Source organism: Channa argus, chromosome 8 (assembly GCF_033026475.1).
Source record: "Channa argus isolate prfri chromosome 8, Channa argus male v1.0, whole genome shotgun sequence".
In the NCBI taxonomy this organism is placed as follows: Eukaryota; Metazoa; Chordata; class Actinopteri; order Anabantiformes; family Channidae; genus Channa; species Channa argus.
This window is the reverse complement of record NC_090204.1, coordinates 21,940,944-21,957,430: the sequence shown is the minus strand read 5'-3', so window position 1 is coordinate 21,957,430 and position 16,487 is coordinate 21,940,944. Positions and strand designations below refer to the sequence as shown.

At 42.7% G+C, this 16,487-nt stretch overlaps 1 protein-coding gene across 6 annotated transcripts; it reads right to left on the bottom strand.

Moving 5' to 3' along the window:
* Window positions 1-4,132: 4,132 nt before the first annotated feature.
* On the bottom strand, window positions 4,133-15,310 carry b3galt2 (UDP-Gal:betaGlcNAc beta 1,3-galactosyltransferase, polypeptide 2). 6 transcript variants are annotated; one of them, XM_067513360.1, is made up of 3 exons: window positions 14,347-15,310; window positions 12,268-12,390; window positions 4,133-6,564 (listed from the first exon to the last, which is right to left on the bottom strand). In XM_067513360.1, exon 3 carries the CDS (start codon window positions 6,192-6,194, stop codon window positions 4,887-4,889), a length of 1,308 nt encoding a protein of 435 aa, XP_067369461.1. In that variant the 5' UTR covers window positions 6,195-6,564; window positions 12,268-12,390; window positions 14,347-15,310; the 3' UTR covers window positions 4,133-4,886. The 6 variants fall into 6 exon arrangements, with proteins under 6 accessions (XP_067369461.1, XP_067369463.1, XP_067369466.1 ...); XM_067513362.1 differs by having other exon boundaries at window positions 15,025-15,310; XM_067513365.1 differs by having other exon boundaries at window positions 15,038-15,310.
* Window positions 15,311-16,487: the final 1,177 nt, after the last annotated feature.

The window sequence follows — 16,487 nt, the reverse complement described above, 5'->3', positions numbered from 1 at the left end:
AAAACAGTGCATTCGGTTAATTAAAAATGTATCGAGACAGAGTCTTGTCCAACCCACACTATCTTTTGTCTTTGACCCCATTTTCAATTGGTTTTCATACGTGTCTCGGACAATTAGCTTACAGGACATTCAAACCACTTGCTCAGGTGGTCTAAGACATGTTATGACCCCATAGTGTTTGTAGCGTTAATGCTAATATGTCTTGATGCATCCCAATTGAAGGAAAATCCATAATCAATGCAAGACATGGTGTTCTGATGGCATGTGGACTCCATCCCACCCCCGAGTCCAACAGCAGACCATGTGCAGCCAGTCAGTTGCAGCATCTGGCGGCTTGACGATCTGCCTGACTGCATGTCGTATGTCGGCCAAAGAGATGCAACATTCAAAAAATAAAAATAAAAATCTAGGCACAAATGGTCTGCTGGATACTTTGGACCTTCACATTTAGTCCTTTGGCAGATGCTTTTATGCAAAGAAACGTACAAGCAAAGCAAAATCTCTTACCCGAGAAAACAAAGCACAGTTTCATGAGACACAAGAGCAAGATAGGAAAAGGTTTTTTTTAACAGCATAGGTGCATAGCGGGTTTCAGAAGAGTTCTATATTTAACAACTTTTGGAATATTGGCAGCGAGGCTGCTGAGTGTGCAGAGTGTTTGAATCCTTGTTTCTCCATCATGGGACCACTGAGCTGCAGAACTCTGGGATCTTTTGGTGTGTGGGGAAGGAAGCACCAGACGCAGTTCATTGCCAGAGGGCAGTGGGTGGGAGGGACTGCAGACCTGACTTAGAAGGTGGTGTTGGGCTGGCCACTCAGTGGACAAGTGTAAGAGCTTTGATTTTGAAGCTGTCACACTCGGGATTTAGATTTATATTAGGACCCTAGTGAGGAGGCGGCAAATTATGGTAAGTGAGGGTTTTATCAACAGCAGGCAAGTGAATGGAAAAATCACTCCAAATGAAGGCAGGAAACTGAAAAACTGTAAAAAAAAAAAACAAAAAACAGCAACACAGTAATTCAAAACACCAACCTATATATGGAGAAGTGAAGAATCTAATCTCTGAAGAGCTGGAGTGGCAGGGAAGGAAAACACATACAAAAAAAAAGGGCAGACATTAACAGAATTATAAAGATTCAAACGCAAAGAGTGAACGAGCGAAGTAATGTAACTACGACGGGCTGGTGAACACAAAACAACAAAGGTAAGGTCTATAAAAATAAAACTAAAGACTGCACACAAACCCGGCCTGGAACGAGCAACAAAAACAAGAACTGAAATAATAAACCAAATCTCACACTAAAAATAAAGGGAAGGTGTGGCTGAGCAGGGGCCATACGACAGAAAACACTGTCAATGAGCACAGAATGTTTGAAGTGCAGCTCACTTTCAGGGAATTTGGAGAAACAACCTCGTGGGGAACAGAGTGGACAGTTGGGTTTAAGTAAGCAGTCGCACAGGGGAGAACAATCAGGATTAACAAGGCGGATAAAGAATCGAAAGAAACAGAGAACAGGAAGGGGGGCTGAGGGATTACAAACTAAAAGCCAGGGGCAGGAAGTCAAGCTTGGGAAAGTCAAACTAAAGCCCAGGAACCGGGATCGGGACAAAAAGTCGGTGCAGAGATCCGAGAAGCGGTGTGACACGTCCCAATTTGGTTTGATCAAAACTAAAACGTGCTGCTGAATTCTAGAGTATTCGGACATTGTAGTAGTTGAGATGAGACATGAAACGTGGCTCATCTGTCTACTTGTCTAAACGGGGCCTTTCTCTCATCCCATTACCTGGAGCTTAATTGGAATAAGTTAGCACCTTATACTGTCAGAACAGACAGTATGTGCACCTGAAAGCACATGTCGGTGAAAATGTAATTTTCACACTATGTGCAGCCCACTAGTTCCACGCTGGCACACCTCTCTCCAAGGGACCAGCAGAAACTCTTTGAGGAGTTTTTGAGGAGTAATATTCTCACCTAGAGACGTGGACTACATACAGACATAGGTAAAGAGAGAGAGAGAACGAAAAGCGCGTCGGCGGTTTGCAGTGTTTAGAAGAAAATGAAAATGTGTGAAACATTGTATTTAACTGTTGAACTGAGGATAATATGATGTCTCTTTCGCCTGTGGCTCCACCCTCCAATAATTCCTTGCCACTGTTGCGTTTATCGGAGATGAACATCTTGATATTCTCTCCCTCTCCTGTCTTTAGCATTTCAGCCTCTGCCTCCCTTAAGAGGCTTCTGCTCAGTGATTAGTGGCTTAAAATATACAGCGACATTGTGGGAACTTTTCCCATTTTGCAGCTCCCTAAACAGTTTCACACACTCGCATGTATAGTGCGGGATTAAAACAAGCCTGACAGATGTGTAGTGAAGTTGGTAAAAAAAAAAAAAAAAAAAAAAAGTGCAGCAGCCCTCGCTCTCCATTAGTTTAATTACATCACCTTAATCTGATAAAAGCTATTTCAAGTCATCACCCTGTTATATTTGCTTTTCTTTGTTGGTGGCCCAGAGCACTTAAGTGTGTATTTTTGTTGCCTCCCCCCCACCATAACACGCACACACACACACACACACGCTCTTTTGCCTCCTCAGCACCATCTGGACAAACACTGGCAGCCTTTCAAAATCATATGCATTCATTTTTAATTGAAATTTAAAGCTAGGTGTTTTTCTGCAGAATGTTTTATATTCCCCCAGGGGACACAAATGGGTTCCAAATGCTTTATTTATTTCTCATTGCTCAGCCTTGAGATTGCTCATCTTCACATTATTCATACCTCACCTGAACATATCGGAATGTTTTACTTTCCCGTTTACAAGGTAATAACATTTCTCCAAGGTCCACTGAAAGTGGAAAGTGTCCACAAAGTGTGTATTTTTTTTATTTTAACCAGTGAACTTCTAAATACTTGTATCAAGAAAACACGGTTGTTTTAGTTTTTCTTACTTTGGTAAAACTTAATGAACAACGTGTCAATGAAAGAACATCTAATTTAACAGCAGTTTCCTTATAAATGTAAAAAAAAAAGTGTTTACATAAAATTGTTTTCGTGACATATTTATGCATATTTATTTGTTAGGAAGGAATTAGCCATTTAAACTAGAGTGAAGCTAAAAAAAACATCAAATGTTTTAGATATTTCTCTTTTGTAAGCCATGCAATTTAGAAACTTCCCATTTTTCATTATTTTGAACCAACATTTGACTCGTTAGCGATAACAGGTAACAGAATTACATAAGAGAACTTCTAATAGTTACACAAGGGAAAACCAATGAAGAGAAGATGTCTGGGCTCTCAGAATACCGAGAAGTGTGTAGAACATCCTTCACTGGCTTGCATTGGCTAATTAGCATTAACCCATCATAAAGATTGTGTGTATTTTCTCCAGAGATTTCCTAAATACGATGCACCATGAAAACACTGTTTTGTTTTGTTTTTTTACTTTAGAAACTTAGAAAATCTAAAATGTCTGTAATATTTATGCAGAATTAGCCATTAGCCCAAAGCTAGAAAAGGATTTAAATGTTTTACATATTGCACTTTTTTATGCAATGTAATTCAAAAACTTCCCATTTTACGGTTTTTTGAACAACTGACGGGTCAGATACGTCATTCTGTACAGTATCGCTTTGATTCCTTAACGCTAACAGATAATCTGTGCAACAATTACACTTGGCCGTTACTGGAGGTCTAGATTTCCTGACCAGCAGACCAGTGACCCCCAATAAGACCTAGTAATTTTAAGTATACATATTTTTATAAGTTTATTTTTTTTTTTAGAACAAGCTAGTTCCACTTTAGCTGCTGCAAATAGCTCCTCCAAATTGCTAAGGCTGAATGATATGGTTGCAATTAATATCATAATATGAATGAGAGGGAAAACATATTTTTGTGAATGATTAAAATCCAATCTAAACACTTTCCACTTCAACTAATGCATAAAATAAAAAGCATAATTAAAATGTGCTCAAAATCATCAATTCTGACAACATAATCGAATAGGTTTAAACTGTAGGAGCAGAAATTAATTTGTGCCTGAATTATTTGTCAGTGATGAACATACACAATAATGGGCTGCTCCATTCTGTGTGTCACGGAAGATCCGAGAAAATACACAACTACAAAAACATGAATTCAGCACATTTAATTGTTAATTGATTCAAGTGCAGAGTCATAGTCAATGTAAAGCTTTAAAAAATACAATCTCAGTCATCTCATATGTGATTCTGAGTGATTTCTTGTTGACTTTCTTCTTTTTTTTTTTTAAATAAAATACAGTATGTGACAGATAAACCTTTTTTTCTTCTTCTCTTGTATCGTATTTAGTCGTGTTCTTTGATAAATCTGAAAAGTAAACGCTGAGAAACAGGGCAGCATAACTGGTCAACGTCAAAGATACTTTCATTCAAACAGTATTTAGGTAGTATAACTTTCAACATAGTACATGTACAATTCCCTTTAGGCTATTTGTGTAAACACAACATTTGTGCATTTGTTTTTTTTTTAAAGATTTTTAGAATGTGACATACTGTACTATCGTTAGGAGGACAATCCTCATACTAATTGTAGCATTAATTACCACCTTTCCATTGGCACCTGAATTATGATAAACACCACTCTTGAGTGCCAGCACCTTCTGTGCACACTGCACATCACCCAGAAGACATGTCCTTCGCTCTCCCTTTTAGAAATATATCAACAGGTCTACAATACATTTTTTTTTCCCCAAATTAAAAAAATAGTTTCATCGACTGTACACAATACCAAAAACAATGTGCTTTTCCCCATATAGTGTATAGTGCTGAGTTCAACATGGCTCCACCTGCTGTAGTTACAGTGTGCCTCCCTCTCTCTTCTGCGGTGGGCGGTAGTCACAGGATCCCTCACGGGGGCCTCTCTCCGTGAAACTTTCGGTGTCTGTACCTGCCGTTCTTTTCCTTGGTTATGTTGATACAGGCGTTGTGCTTGTTGCTCTGCAAGTGATTCCAGTATTTGATAAGTTCGTTAGGGTGGAACTGATGTGACGTGATCAGGTGGCTGTACTTGCAGCTGGAGTAAGACACCCGCCAGTGGTTGAAGAGGAACTCGTTGGGAGGGGGCACGGGGTCGATGCGCAGCTTCGCCAGGCAGATCCCCACGTAAACATCCTCCAAGTGCAGCCTGCGTATGCTGAGAGAGGCCTGGTAGATCAGCTCAGCCATGTCCCCTGAGAACACGTAGCCCGTACCCGAGCAGAATATCGGATAGCGCTCACTTGGGTAAAGCTCCGGTGGCATGTACCACTTACTGTCCTTGTTTCGGTTTGGTGCGTAGCCCCGCATCAGGTAGCCGGTGAAGTACCTCTGCTTGGGAGGCAGCTCTGGCTTCAGCAGCTTTTGGATGAGATACTCTGTGTTTACAAACATGTCGCTGTCTGTCTTCATCACATAGGAGGCATGAGGGCAATAGGTGGCCACCCAGTTCATGCCCATCAGGGTTTTGATGGTTAGGTTGTAGTAAGTGTCCTGATAGTCCTGTTGGATGATGTCATGGTAAACCTGACTCTCTTCTTCTATGCGGCTCTGCTGGAAGGTGTCTGAACTTCCTATGCCGAGCAGAAAAAGGCGGACAAACCCTAGGCCCGCTGCTACGCTTTCATTCCCCCACGTCTGACGGATCGCGTTGCGCGCGTCCACCTGTCCAGGTTCTGCAGCGATGAGAAGGATGAGGAAGGGGGAGCTGTCCTTGCACTTGAAGGGCTCATTAAGGATGTATCGATAGGGCTGAGCACTGAGCCTCCCTCCCACACCCATCTCGTTCTGTAAACTGTTGTTCGTACTCATAGAGTCCCCAAGCCCCATCACGGCCATTTTAGCTCCTCCTCCTACCTCTCCTGCTGCACCCTCCGATTGCTGAAAGCTGAGGTTGAGCAGAGGCTTTGGTGCTACATGTCCCGTCTCCCTCCACAGGCTCCTCAGGGAGCCGTTCTGGTTGGCCTCTCCCTTGGGGCTGCGTAAGCCTCTGATGGTGTAGGCCAGAGGGTTTTCCCGAGGCCCACTACGTCCTGGCAGCCAGTCCTGGTGGCTGAAAAATAAGAAGAGAGTGAAGAGCAGTGCCAGCGAAAGGAGACCGGCTACGTGGGTCCGAAAGAGGGAACGCTTAACTGTCCAGGTCATCTTGATAGGACAGCAATACCGCCGTCTCCACTGCATGGCGAAGATCGGGGTCGCAGGAGAGTGATGCTGCTGCTGCTGGTGCTGCTGCTCGTGAATGGGCGGCGGCGGCGGTCACCTACAGTCACCTCAAACATGTGGTTGCCAACAATCAGAGGGTTATCTGAGCTGGCAGATCGGCCGGACTGAGCCTCCTGATGGAGTCAGGGGAACGTTCGAGTCCCCCAGTGCAGCTTGGAGCAGGGTGAAAAGGGCTCTTGGTTGAGCTAAGAAGGCGATGATTCTCTGGCCACGGAGGCTTCTCGCCGGCTCTTCTTTGGCACAGTAGACAAAGACAGGGTCATGCTCTATGTCTTGTCTCCTTCAGGATATGATAGGGGTCACCTCCTCTGTGTTTGCTCTCTCTAATCTGAAAAGAGAAAAAAGAAAGAGAAAACAGTCTTGGCTGTGATCCTCTTTGCTGGCACTTAGCCACCTGTCAATTGTCTGGGTTGCAGATGTGTTTATTCTACTTGTGGGGAGAACTGGGCTTATTTATTATTCATTTTATTTATGCTTAATTTTGATACAGCAACAACTGAGTTACATTCGTGCAAAACCCGCATTTAAGAGTTTCCTGTCAATGCAGCACTGACTGTGGTAATTTACTGTAGTAAAGCTGACTTAACATTTTGATAAGGGGACGTTGAAACAATATGACAGCGCAGCATTGTAGCTCATTTGATTAGACGTAGAACACAGCAGGCTCTGAGAACGTGACAGTTTGAGAAAAGAAAATGGGAGATTTTAAGAACACTTGCAAGCAAGTCAGTAGCAGAGGTGAGGATTAGTGTATTAATTGTGCAAACACTGCATCTGTAGGTTTAAAAGGGAGAAAAAAAAAAAGTATGTTCAGATGTGTGTCTAGTTGAACTTTCGAAATTAATTAAATCTTTCAGAAAACTCAACTGAATAAAAAAAAAATAAAAAATTGTGCATTTTCCTTTCCCAGACCTCATCGTCAGTTAAGACCGTCTAAAAATAGGGAAGAATAAAAAATATTCTATAAAGTTCCTTTGTGCAAACTATGAGCTGGCGCTGGCATGTTGAGATGATGGTTGGCTCTTGCATGTCATTATTGAGCTTAACGCCTGGGGCAGAAGTATAAATTGCAGGTTTGCTCAACGTGGTGCCGGCTAACCCTACTCTGAGCTGCTTGGGCGAGCGAGTGTCATCAGCCCCCCACTGTGCCTCGACAGCTAAGGCGGAGATGCATCTGTCAGAAGGAGTTCTCAGGGTCCAGCAGGCAGTGGTGCCGAAGCCAGAGCCAGCCTCCGGCGATAGCAGCCCTCACCCGCCACTCACCTTCCACCTTCGGTTTATCAATGCCGCTCGCCATCCAGCCGAGGCCACCCAGGCTGCCCGGCCCCCGGACACGCACGGGCACAAGCGGCGGACGCACAAAAAGACACATTACCATAAAACGACCACGTGCCAACACACAAATATGCAGCATGAGAGACAAAAGTATGACGCGACTGATTGCATCTGTTGCCCGCAGGGAGTTGTGCACTGAGGGAGGCACAAAAGGCGATCGCATATGTGCACATTGATTCTGTGATTCACCGTGAGGCAAACAGTGAGTTTGCACAAGCACAAAATCTACTGCACGTCGCACATCATTATGTGCACACACAGTAGTTTTTCTACCCACAGACACACACACACTAATGCAAAATACACTGATGGAAATATATGCAGACCAGACTTAATGGTCTACACATAAACATACTGCACATAATGAGTCGTGTGTGCAGACTGACACACAGGATCCATGTGCAAATGACCTAATTATATCCACACATCTCTGTTTCTGCACATTAACCCACGGACACGCACCCACATCAGAGAAAACACAATATGATAGCAGAATTTTGAAGGTTTCAGACTAATCTCCTGAGAATATTAATGTGGCAAAAGTGCCAGTCTGGGATCCTCCCATCCTGAGTGGGTTCATTTACCAAGTGCCTGCGATGCCTTGTTGTTTGAATTTCAATTATTTCGGGATGCAGAAAAATAAAAAACTAAAGCATAATTTTCTGCAACTGATACATTCAAGCTTAGCATGAAGCAGATTTTTTAAACTTCCAGTTTTCATTTCCTGCTATTTTTGCTCATTTATCACGACAACTGGCAAGGAACACAATAACCTTTTCAGGCGAGTGTGCTTAACCAGCTCAAGCAATTACATGAGAATGAGAAGGGCCAGGGCTGGCTTTGTTTTAAAGGTTAACATACTTTATGTCGAAGCATATCCAGAGCTTGAGAGATTTCTGCTGTCAACTGAATGAACATCTAGTTACGTGAGCTCTAATGAAGTGTGCACACACACACACACACACACACACACACACACACACACCAAAGGCACATAAACACACGTCTACAAAGATACACACCTGTAATGGATGCCCACACACACCCACGTCCGACAACCCACACATTCACAAGCATATGGCCACGGATGGCTGAGTGTGTGTGTGTGTGTTTGATGCAAATGTCAGAGCAGGCATCCATTTTTACTTTTTAGCAGTTCCATTTAATCTGCCAATACCTCTCCTCATTAATTCATTTTCTTGCCTCCCATCAATGTCATTTCTATGCAGGCGTATTAGTTACACTAGCACTAATTAAAGCCCCAGCGATTCTGCAGCGGTCAGGAATCCCAACGAAGGCTGGGGGAGCGACAGTGGTGACATGCTATGCATACATTATAACATCTCTGTCAACACATCAGCTCCCAAGCTCGAGGAAACAAAACGGGAAAAGAGAATAAAAACCCTCCTACAGTGAGGTACTTGTACCATTTCCCACATTTTCTTTTTTAGTTTCCACAACTGCATGAACAGCCTAGCTGTGTAATGCATGCAGAACAAGCCTGTGCTGATATCAATGAGAATATGACCTTCATTCGGGAAATCATTCCACTTTGCGATAGTGGAACGTTTTCCTCGGGAAAAGTACAGCTCATACTTGTGAGGCGTTTAGAGGGGCCGCTCGCTGAAGTTGGAGGTTAAATCCCACTTTATTGAAACAGGTTTGAGTGATTATATGGTCGACTGAGGTCCTCGTTTCATTTAATAACACTGCCTTGAAGCACCAGTTCTTATTCAGCTGTACATTTAGGATGTATGTAAATGTTGAAGTACTTTCAATGCCTTCGTTTGAGTAAAAAAAAAATACACAGGGCCCTTGGAAAAAAAAAACTACAAGACAAAACATGACTTATGAAGAAATCATGAATACAGTGACTGAATGTGGACTATAGCATTTAGGGCTAATATTAATTAAGTGTTTTTTGTTATTGGTTTAATGATTGTTTTTAATTTAAGGAGAGGATGAAAAAACAACTTACTTCCAATAGTTTTAGATGGACTGCACACATTTTAACAATGCAGGGTTAAAGCTTTAGGCGTGGGTGGATGCACGAGTTTGTTTCACCTTTTATTCAACTGTAAAGTCTATGTTGGACTAATTGTTTATTTTCCAGAAAACAGTACAAGAAAACCGATGATGCAGGCACAGAGAAATCGTGCCTGCACGCCCCTTATTCTTGTTGTCAATTTTCTTGGATAACAGATAAATAGAAATAAAAAAAAAAACTTTTTTAAAGACTGTGCAAAGTCAGTTTGTAAGAAGGTGGAGCAGACGATATTTGGCATTTTTGACTGAAAACTGAGTTGTAATTAATAGATCAAAACAATAGTTGCTGATTTACAAATCAATGAATCAGTGCTCCAACAAGGCAACACTAAATTACAGTATCATTAGAATAAACTAAATTAAATGACTTAAATTAATTTTTCCCAGCAGTGCATTGTCACAAAGAATATTTACTCCCAACTGTTTTTTGGGGGTTTTTTTTGCATTATGATCCCTGTTTTGACTGTTTTTCTCTTCTATTGTCTTTGCTTGGTACGTAAAATCCTTTAAGTTTCAATCATCTCAAAGAATTCAAGGCATCTATGAAAGGTGCTACGTAAATAAAGTTTGGATTTATTGAATTTTACGGCACCTGACATTGTTTATTGTAGCTTTTATTTTTCTTATTTCTTTTTTTCCCTCCTTTTACTCTGCTCCACCACATTTCCGATTAGACTTTTTACTCCACTTTTAGAAGACACGGTTATGAAATGTTTGCTTCACAACTGGCAGAGATTTTAAGCAATGAGGTGAGGAGTGATGAGGAAGTAGCTGTTGTTCGGTAACAATCTTGAAATGGTTAGAGTAGTACAAATTTCCTGATTTTACTATGCAAAACAGCAGGCCCAGCAGAAAGTACAAGAACAAAGATATAAGTATAAAAATACAAAAAATAACAATTGATACAGGTAGAAAAGCACCATATAAGTGCTTATAAGTTAAGGTATAAAAGTGGACACTTGCACAGTTTCATGTGGACAGGAGGTACCGGTATCAAATCAGCGACCTGGCGAGCCCACGCCTCTAATCTCAGTGGTGTTGTGGTCTCATCTCAATCCCCTGCTCGTCTTGTTCACTTTCACAGCCCCTGTTCAGCTGCACTCCTCCTCAACAACCTGTCATTTTCTGACTGCTGTTAGTCGTCTGAATGCAGTGAAGAGTTGACCCAGTCTACCAGGAAAAACAAGTGCACTCTGTGCTAAAGGGCGTTGGTGGCATTGCTCCCTCTCTTCTTAAAAGTTTATTCTCTCTGCCCAATTCAGTTTTCTGACTCGCTGTGCTCATCTTTACCAAAGTGAAATCCAATATGGGGCTGTCAAAATGCTAATGCTAAAATGTTTCATTCAAAGGCCAAACTGGAAAATTGTTTTCGCCATTTTTCCCCATCAATTTAAGTTTAAGCTACTTTTTAGTGTTACAGGTGGCTCCACGTGAATACATTTGAATAAAACGGCTTATTTTAATTAGTCACGGTACTTCACAGTCTTCCCCAGCACCAAACTGCAGGCCTATACCCGAGGGCCAGTTTTCCGAAGACTGGTTTTGTCTATAGCTTAAATTTTACTGACTTTAAAAAAAAAAAAAGCTATTTGGCCTCATTGGCTGTGATAAATAGAACTCAAGCCATATAATCACATCAACCACTCTGCTCCCTATACTGCATCAAATGTTGGCCTCCTGACACCATTTATAATATTAATAAAAATTAATTATTAAATTTAAAAATGTTTATTATTTTTATTTATAAATCACTGAACGTTTGTCGACAAATCTCAAAGTGCTACTCAAGCAGATTTTAACAGCAAGGATAAAACCGCATAAACATGTAAATATTACATAGAAAGTATGCAGACGACATGGCCTTGGTGGCTCACGTGGCTGACACCCATACTCTGTGTCTATACCAGCAGGAAGTCAACAGGATGCCTCAGATGTTTGCTGAGAACTCATTGGAGCAGAATATTAAAAAAAAGAAATGTGTTTTGGGGTTAGAGGAAAAATGTCACCGTTGCTAACCCAACCACTGAATATTCAGGGCCAACTGGTGGAGCAAATACATTCCTTTAAGTACCTAAGGGCTAGAGATCGACACATGCAACATACTGACTCAGTCTACAAACTCAGCACCTCCACCTGCTGAGGAAGCTAAGGGTCTTTCAAGTCGGTAAGGACATTTTGAGTTTGGTTTACGGATCACTCATCATTCTCCTTTTCAACGTGGAATCATTTTCTTACCTTTAAACACAGAAACAAACTTTCACGCATAATTAATCAGGCCATCACCAGTTCAATAACTGTTCGCTGTTGTCTCAGCTAACCGCTACTTGTAATTCTTGTTTTAGTCACTTTGGCAGGTGGTTGCAACACTGGTTGTTGCTATGTGATTAATTGCTGCGTACGCCGGCTCTAAAGTTAGTTTCCTTCAATGTCAGTGTGTGAGCTTCAACCTTCAGATATAATCTCTTTCATGAGTTCTAAGTTTAAATACAATCACCAGAAGTGGGCTATAAACTACCTACATCAGTCCCATGACTCCACCAAGCAGTCATCTTCTTTTGTGACACTTTAAATCAAAAATTCAAAAGCATGAGTGGGACACTCGCTGTTGGATATTATGTGTTATGAAATAAAACACGACATTTTTGTTTACATTGCGTTTGTGAAACACAGATTGTATTTCGCCAGCAGCCCCTTCAGGGTTCAGGTTTCATTATCAAGGTATCATGGTTCCATTGAGGAATCTAGTCGGTCTTGTCTTTTCTACAATATTGAACTGGGGAACAAAGAAGAAAAAAAAAATAATTAAAGGAAGAAGAAAACACACATTTCAACTCGTTTGGCAAGTTTAGTGATTTGAAGAGTTTGTTTTTCATTTGCTGAGCTTTTAAAAGTCGGGACTCTGAGATTTATGATATGGTGCTTTAAGGCATAACCAAAAAAATAAAAAACAAAAAACACATATTGCCCTTGTTCCTTTTGGACAAGCCAGTGACTCGCGCATGATTTCACGAGGACATTCTTTCTAGTTAAGAAAAATAATCTCAGTAGGAAACTTATAATGCGAAACTTATAATTTATCCAAAGGGCTTTACAACGTTGCTTCCCATTCACACACACACACACACACACAGATGGCGGTGGCTGCCATGTTGCTCACCTGACCCACCGGGAGCAACTTAGGGTTCAAAGTCTTGCCCAAGGGACCGGGAATCAAACCACCGACCCTGTGATCTGTGGACGACTGCCTTACCAACCGAGCTACAGCCACCCTTAAGATAAAATAGTGTGTTGCAGGGCGTATAAATGATCTGAACATTTAAAAGGCCTGGTGTTGTATCCCAGTCAACTCGGATAGGACCTCGGGGACTAAGGGTCGTGCTCGCTACAACTGTTTCAGGGCAGATGAGAGACACTGGATGACCAAACATTTGGACTGGACCCTGCGTCAAACAATACGAACATTTCCGGTCCTTAAAGGGTCAGTTCCCATGTTTTACCCAAACCTCTGTGGTAATATCTACGGTAGCTGTAAAGACAGGTCGGCTCGATGCGCCATGGGTTTGTTCGGCTTCCAGATTGAGAGGACATTGTGCTTTTTTGTCTATTGCGAGCGTAAAGTGAATATCCTCAGTTTTACACTGATGGATGGACAAAAGCTGCTTTTGAAGAGGTCACCTTAGGTTTCACAGTAGGAAACTGCAGGAGGAAAATCTCATTGTTTTCTGGCGTTTGACTGATGGACATTATTCTATAGACATAACTTTTAGACATTGTATGCAGCAGAAATGTGGCACGTTAACACACACACACACACACACACACACGGAAGCAAGCGTTTAACGGTTTAAAGGAATTGAATAGCCTGATAATGCGGAAACTAAAAGAAATACAAGACCTGTGGCAGCTCAGAGCCACTGTAGTTTTTGTAAATATTATACGACGGTGCTTTTCATCTACTCAGCGATAGTGACATCCATTCCTCATTGTGCTGCTGCAAACTTTCGCCACAGAATTTTCTTCCTGTTGTATTTCTGCTTTAAAGCTCAGCAGTGGTCCCCTCCTTTCTGCTCATTCCAGGGAAGTCGGTTCAGATGCCACAGCAATAACTTGTGAGGTGGTTTTGAAAATTAGACCTTATTAAAGTTTTATGGTCTATGGGGCAGAGTGAATATCCAGATGGTGAGCGTAGCTGCTGTATTTATTTATTTATGTCCATCTCAGCAGATAGCGCTAAACGTGCACAGGGTCCAGTGTCAAATATCTGAAGCAGCTGGATGTGATGAAGTGGATAAAAAGCACTGTTAATTGCCCTAAATCAATGGAAGTTCCCTGGCTTTGCTTCTTGGCAAGTGCAAGAAGGGGTTTCCTAAGCTTGAATATATGTAAACAAATTCCAGATGGACTACTGACCTCAGGAATCTCACATGGAAACAATCTGAGCAAAGAGGAATTATAGGTGTCACTGGGGAAAATAAATTCCAATCAGTATTTCTAATTTTGCAGGTGCACTGCAACATTTTGGGGAGCCACTGGGGGGGGGGGGTCTACACAGTGACAGATTGACAAGTGATGCTATAAGGACACAAAGAGCACGGATGGGAGAAATCCACTGATGGATGGATGCTGGTAAAGGTGGATGACTGCATGCAGGCTAATGGAGGGGAGAGGAGGGCGGGGAAGGCTAAATGAATAATGAGGATGTGGAGGTCTGATGAGACGTGCTGCGTACCTCCTTCTCCTCATGTAGCTGCTGCTGCTGCTGCTGACAGGTCCGCGGTCGGCTGGAGCGTGAGAACCCCGGTGCCTCTGCGCGCCATCGCCGCCTCCTCACATTGGAAACAACCTGGGCTTTAACGCCGCTTCTCCCACTGCTCCCCTCTCCTCTAATCACATTGACACCTTGAATATGCTACGTCCCTCCTCGTCCTCATCCCCACGGGCTCAACAGACCTGCAGGGCTCGTTTTTTTTTTTTTTTTTTTTTTGGTTTGTTTTTTTGAGCGGGGGGGGGGGGTCTCCCCCTGCTGCGATTCCTCCTCTCCTGACTCCCCTGCTCCTTGTGTCCGTTATAAACCACGGCGCCTCTCAAACTACTTCATGTGTGTATTTGCCTCCTGTCGCTGTTTTGCTGGTGTTTGTCAAACCCACCCAAGTTTATCTCCCTCTCCGGAGGTGGGGTTTCATGCACAATCATGAGATACACCGCAGCATCCGCGCACGTTTATCCGGAGTCCCGTCCGCTGATGTGCATGAGCAGCGCAGGGCAAGCAATGGAGAAACCCACCAAAATCATCAAATCCTCTCCCACCACTGAGTCCCATCAATACCAAAACCTGCTCCCCGGGTCCTGGAAGAAAAGCAAAAAAAAAGAAAAAGAAAAAGAAAAAAACACACAGTAACTCGTCTACCTTCACCCCGCACCTCGGTTTTTACAGTCTGCTCCTGCTCCCTGTTCTCCTCCTGGTTCTTTATTCGCTCCGCCCTGAACCGAAGCCCCGTTGAATTTCTCTGCCGGGCAAGGCTGCCGGTGGTCCGGGTAGACTGGCTGTCAGACGCCGCTCTACTGACTGACCTCCAACACGTCACCGCACTCTTAGCGGAGCAGCTCACGTGACCCCGACGCTTTGTGTTGCGTTCACGGGTACAACAACAAGACAAAAGCTTCCCTCTATACAAACGCGAGCCCGCACATTCCAACCCGGTTCCAGCACATATCTCAATTATGAATCACTTGCTAGAGGTGCAGAACGCATAGATAAACGCATATGTTAGTCTGTTCGCCGGTTATAATTTGACCCATGTGCAGTTTAAGAAGGAAACTTAAAGGAGGGTCTTTGAGACGCCTGCAACCACTGATTTGGACGAGACCACTATCCCTTGTTGAGGAGGGCGTACCCGTGTTGTCCGGTGGTCTACAAATGAACTACGGCGGGGATGGAGCCTCAATCAGAGATCGGTATATGACAAAACACTGAACATTGCACGTTCCACAATTAAGTTGATGACAAAGTAATTCCACAGCACATGGTTCCAAACTGTGTACTTCCACAGCTACACACTCAACTTTCCACTACCGCCCCCCCCCCCCCCCCCCCCTTCCATTACCTTGCACCTCCAACAGCTGTAAACAAGACATCATTTCCCTGTCGACTGACTAGGCATGTCATTGATGACGTCAACAATTTACACATCTTATAAATATTGCGCTTTACTTTTCAATTCAACTCAACTTTATTTATATAGCGCCAATTTACAACAAAGTTATCTCAAGGCACTTTACAGAATAAAGTCCAGACTAGACAAGTATGTAGAAGCGACCCAACAAATTCCCCCTTTGAGCAAGTCCTAGGCAACAGTGGAGAGGAAAAACTCCCTTTAACGGGAGAAACCTCCAGCAGAACCAGGCTCAGGGTGGGCGGCCATCTGCCTCGGCCGGCTGGGGTGAGTGGAAAGTTTTTTTGTGTGTGCACTATTTTGAGCCCATCTCAATTTAAAGCACCTGATGTAACAGTAAATGGCTTGTACGTTCACAATAAATCTAAAAGTTTTCCAAATCTAACGTTTTTAGTCAGTTTGTAGACTAGTTGACTCGGAGACCTCTATGGATGCTTGAAGTCAACTCACAGCCACTGTAAAAGCTAAAACCTTTGCATATGACCGACCAGAAAGTGTGTGTCCAACTCGCAAAAGTTTGACAAAACCACGCCAAAACCAGGTTGAAAAAAAAAAAAACGCAGTTATGTCTTTGCGAGATAGCAACAAATGACCAGAAAAACATTTAGGCGTTTGAATGATTTGGGCCACTTAGACCATTGGTGTATTATTAAACTGTGTTAAAACATCCAAGTCCTGAAAATAGCTTGACGTTTGC

Excerpts from the sequence above, each read along its gene's own strand:
- b3galt2 (XM_067513360.1), bottom strand. The coding sequence starts at position 6,194 with ATGCAGTGGAGACGGCGGTATTGCTGTCCTATCAAGATGACCTGGACA.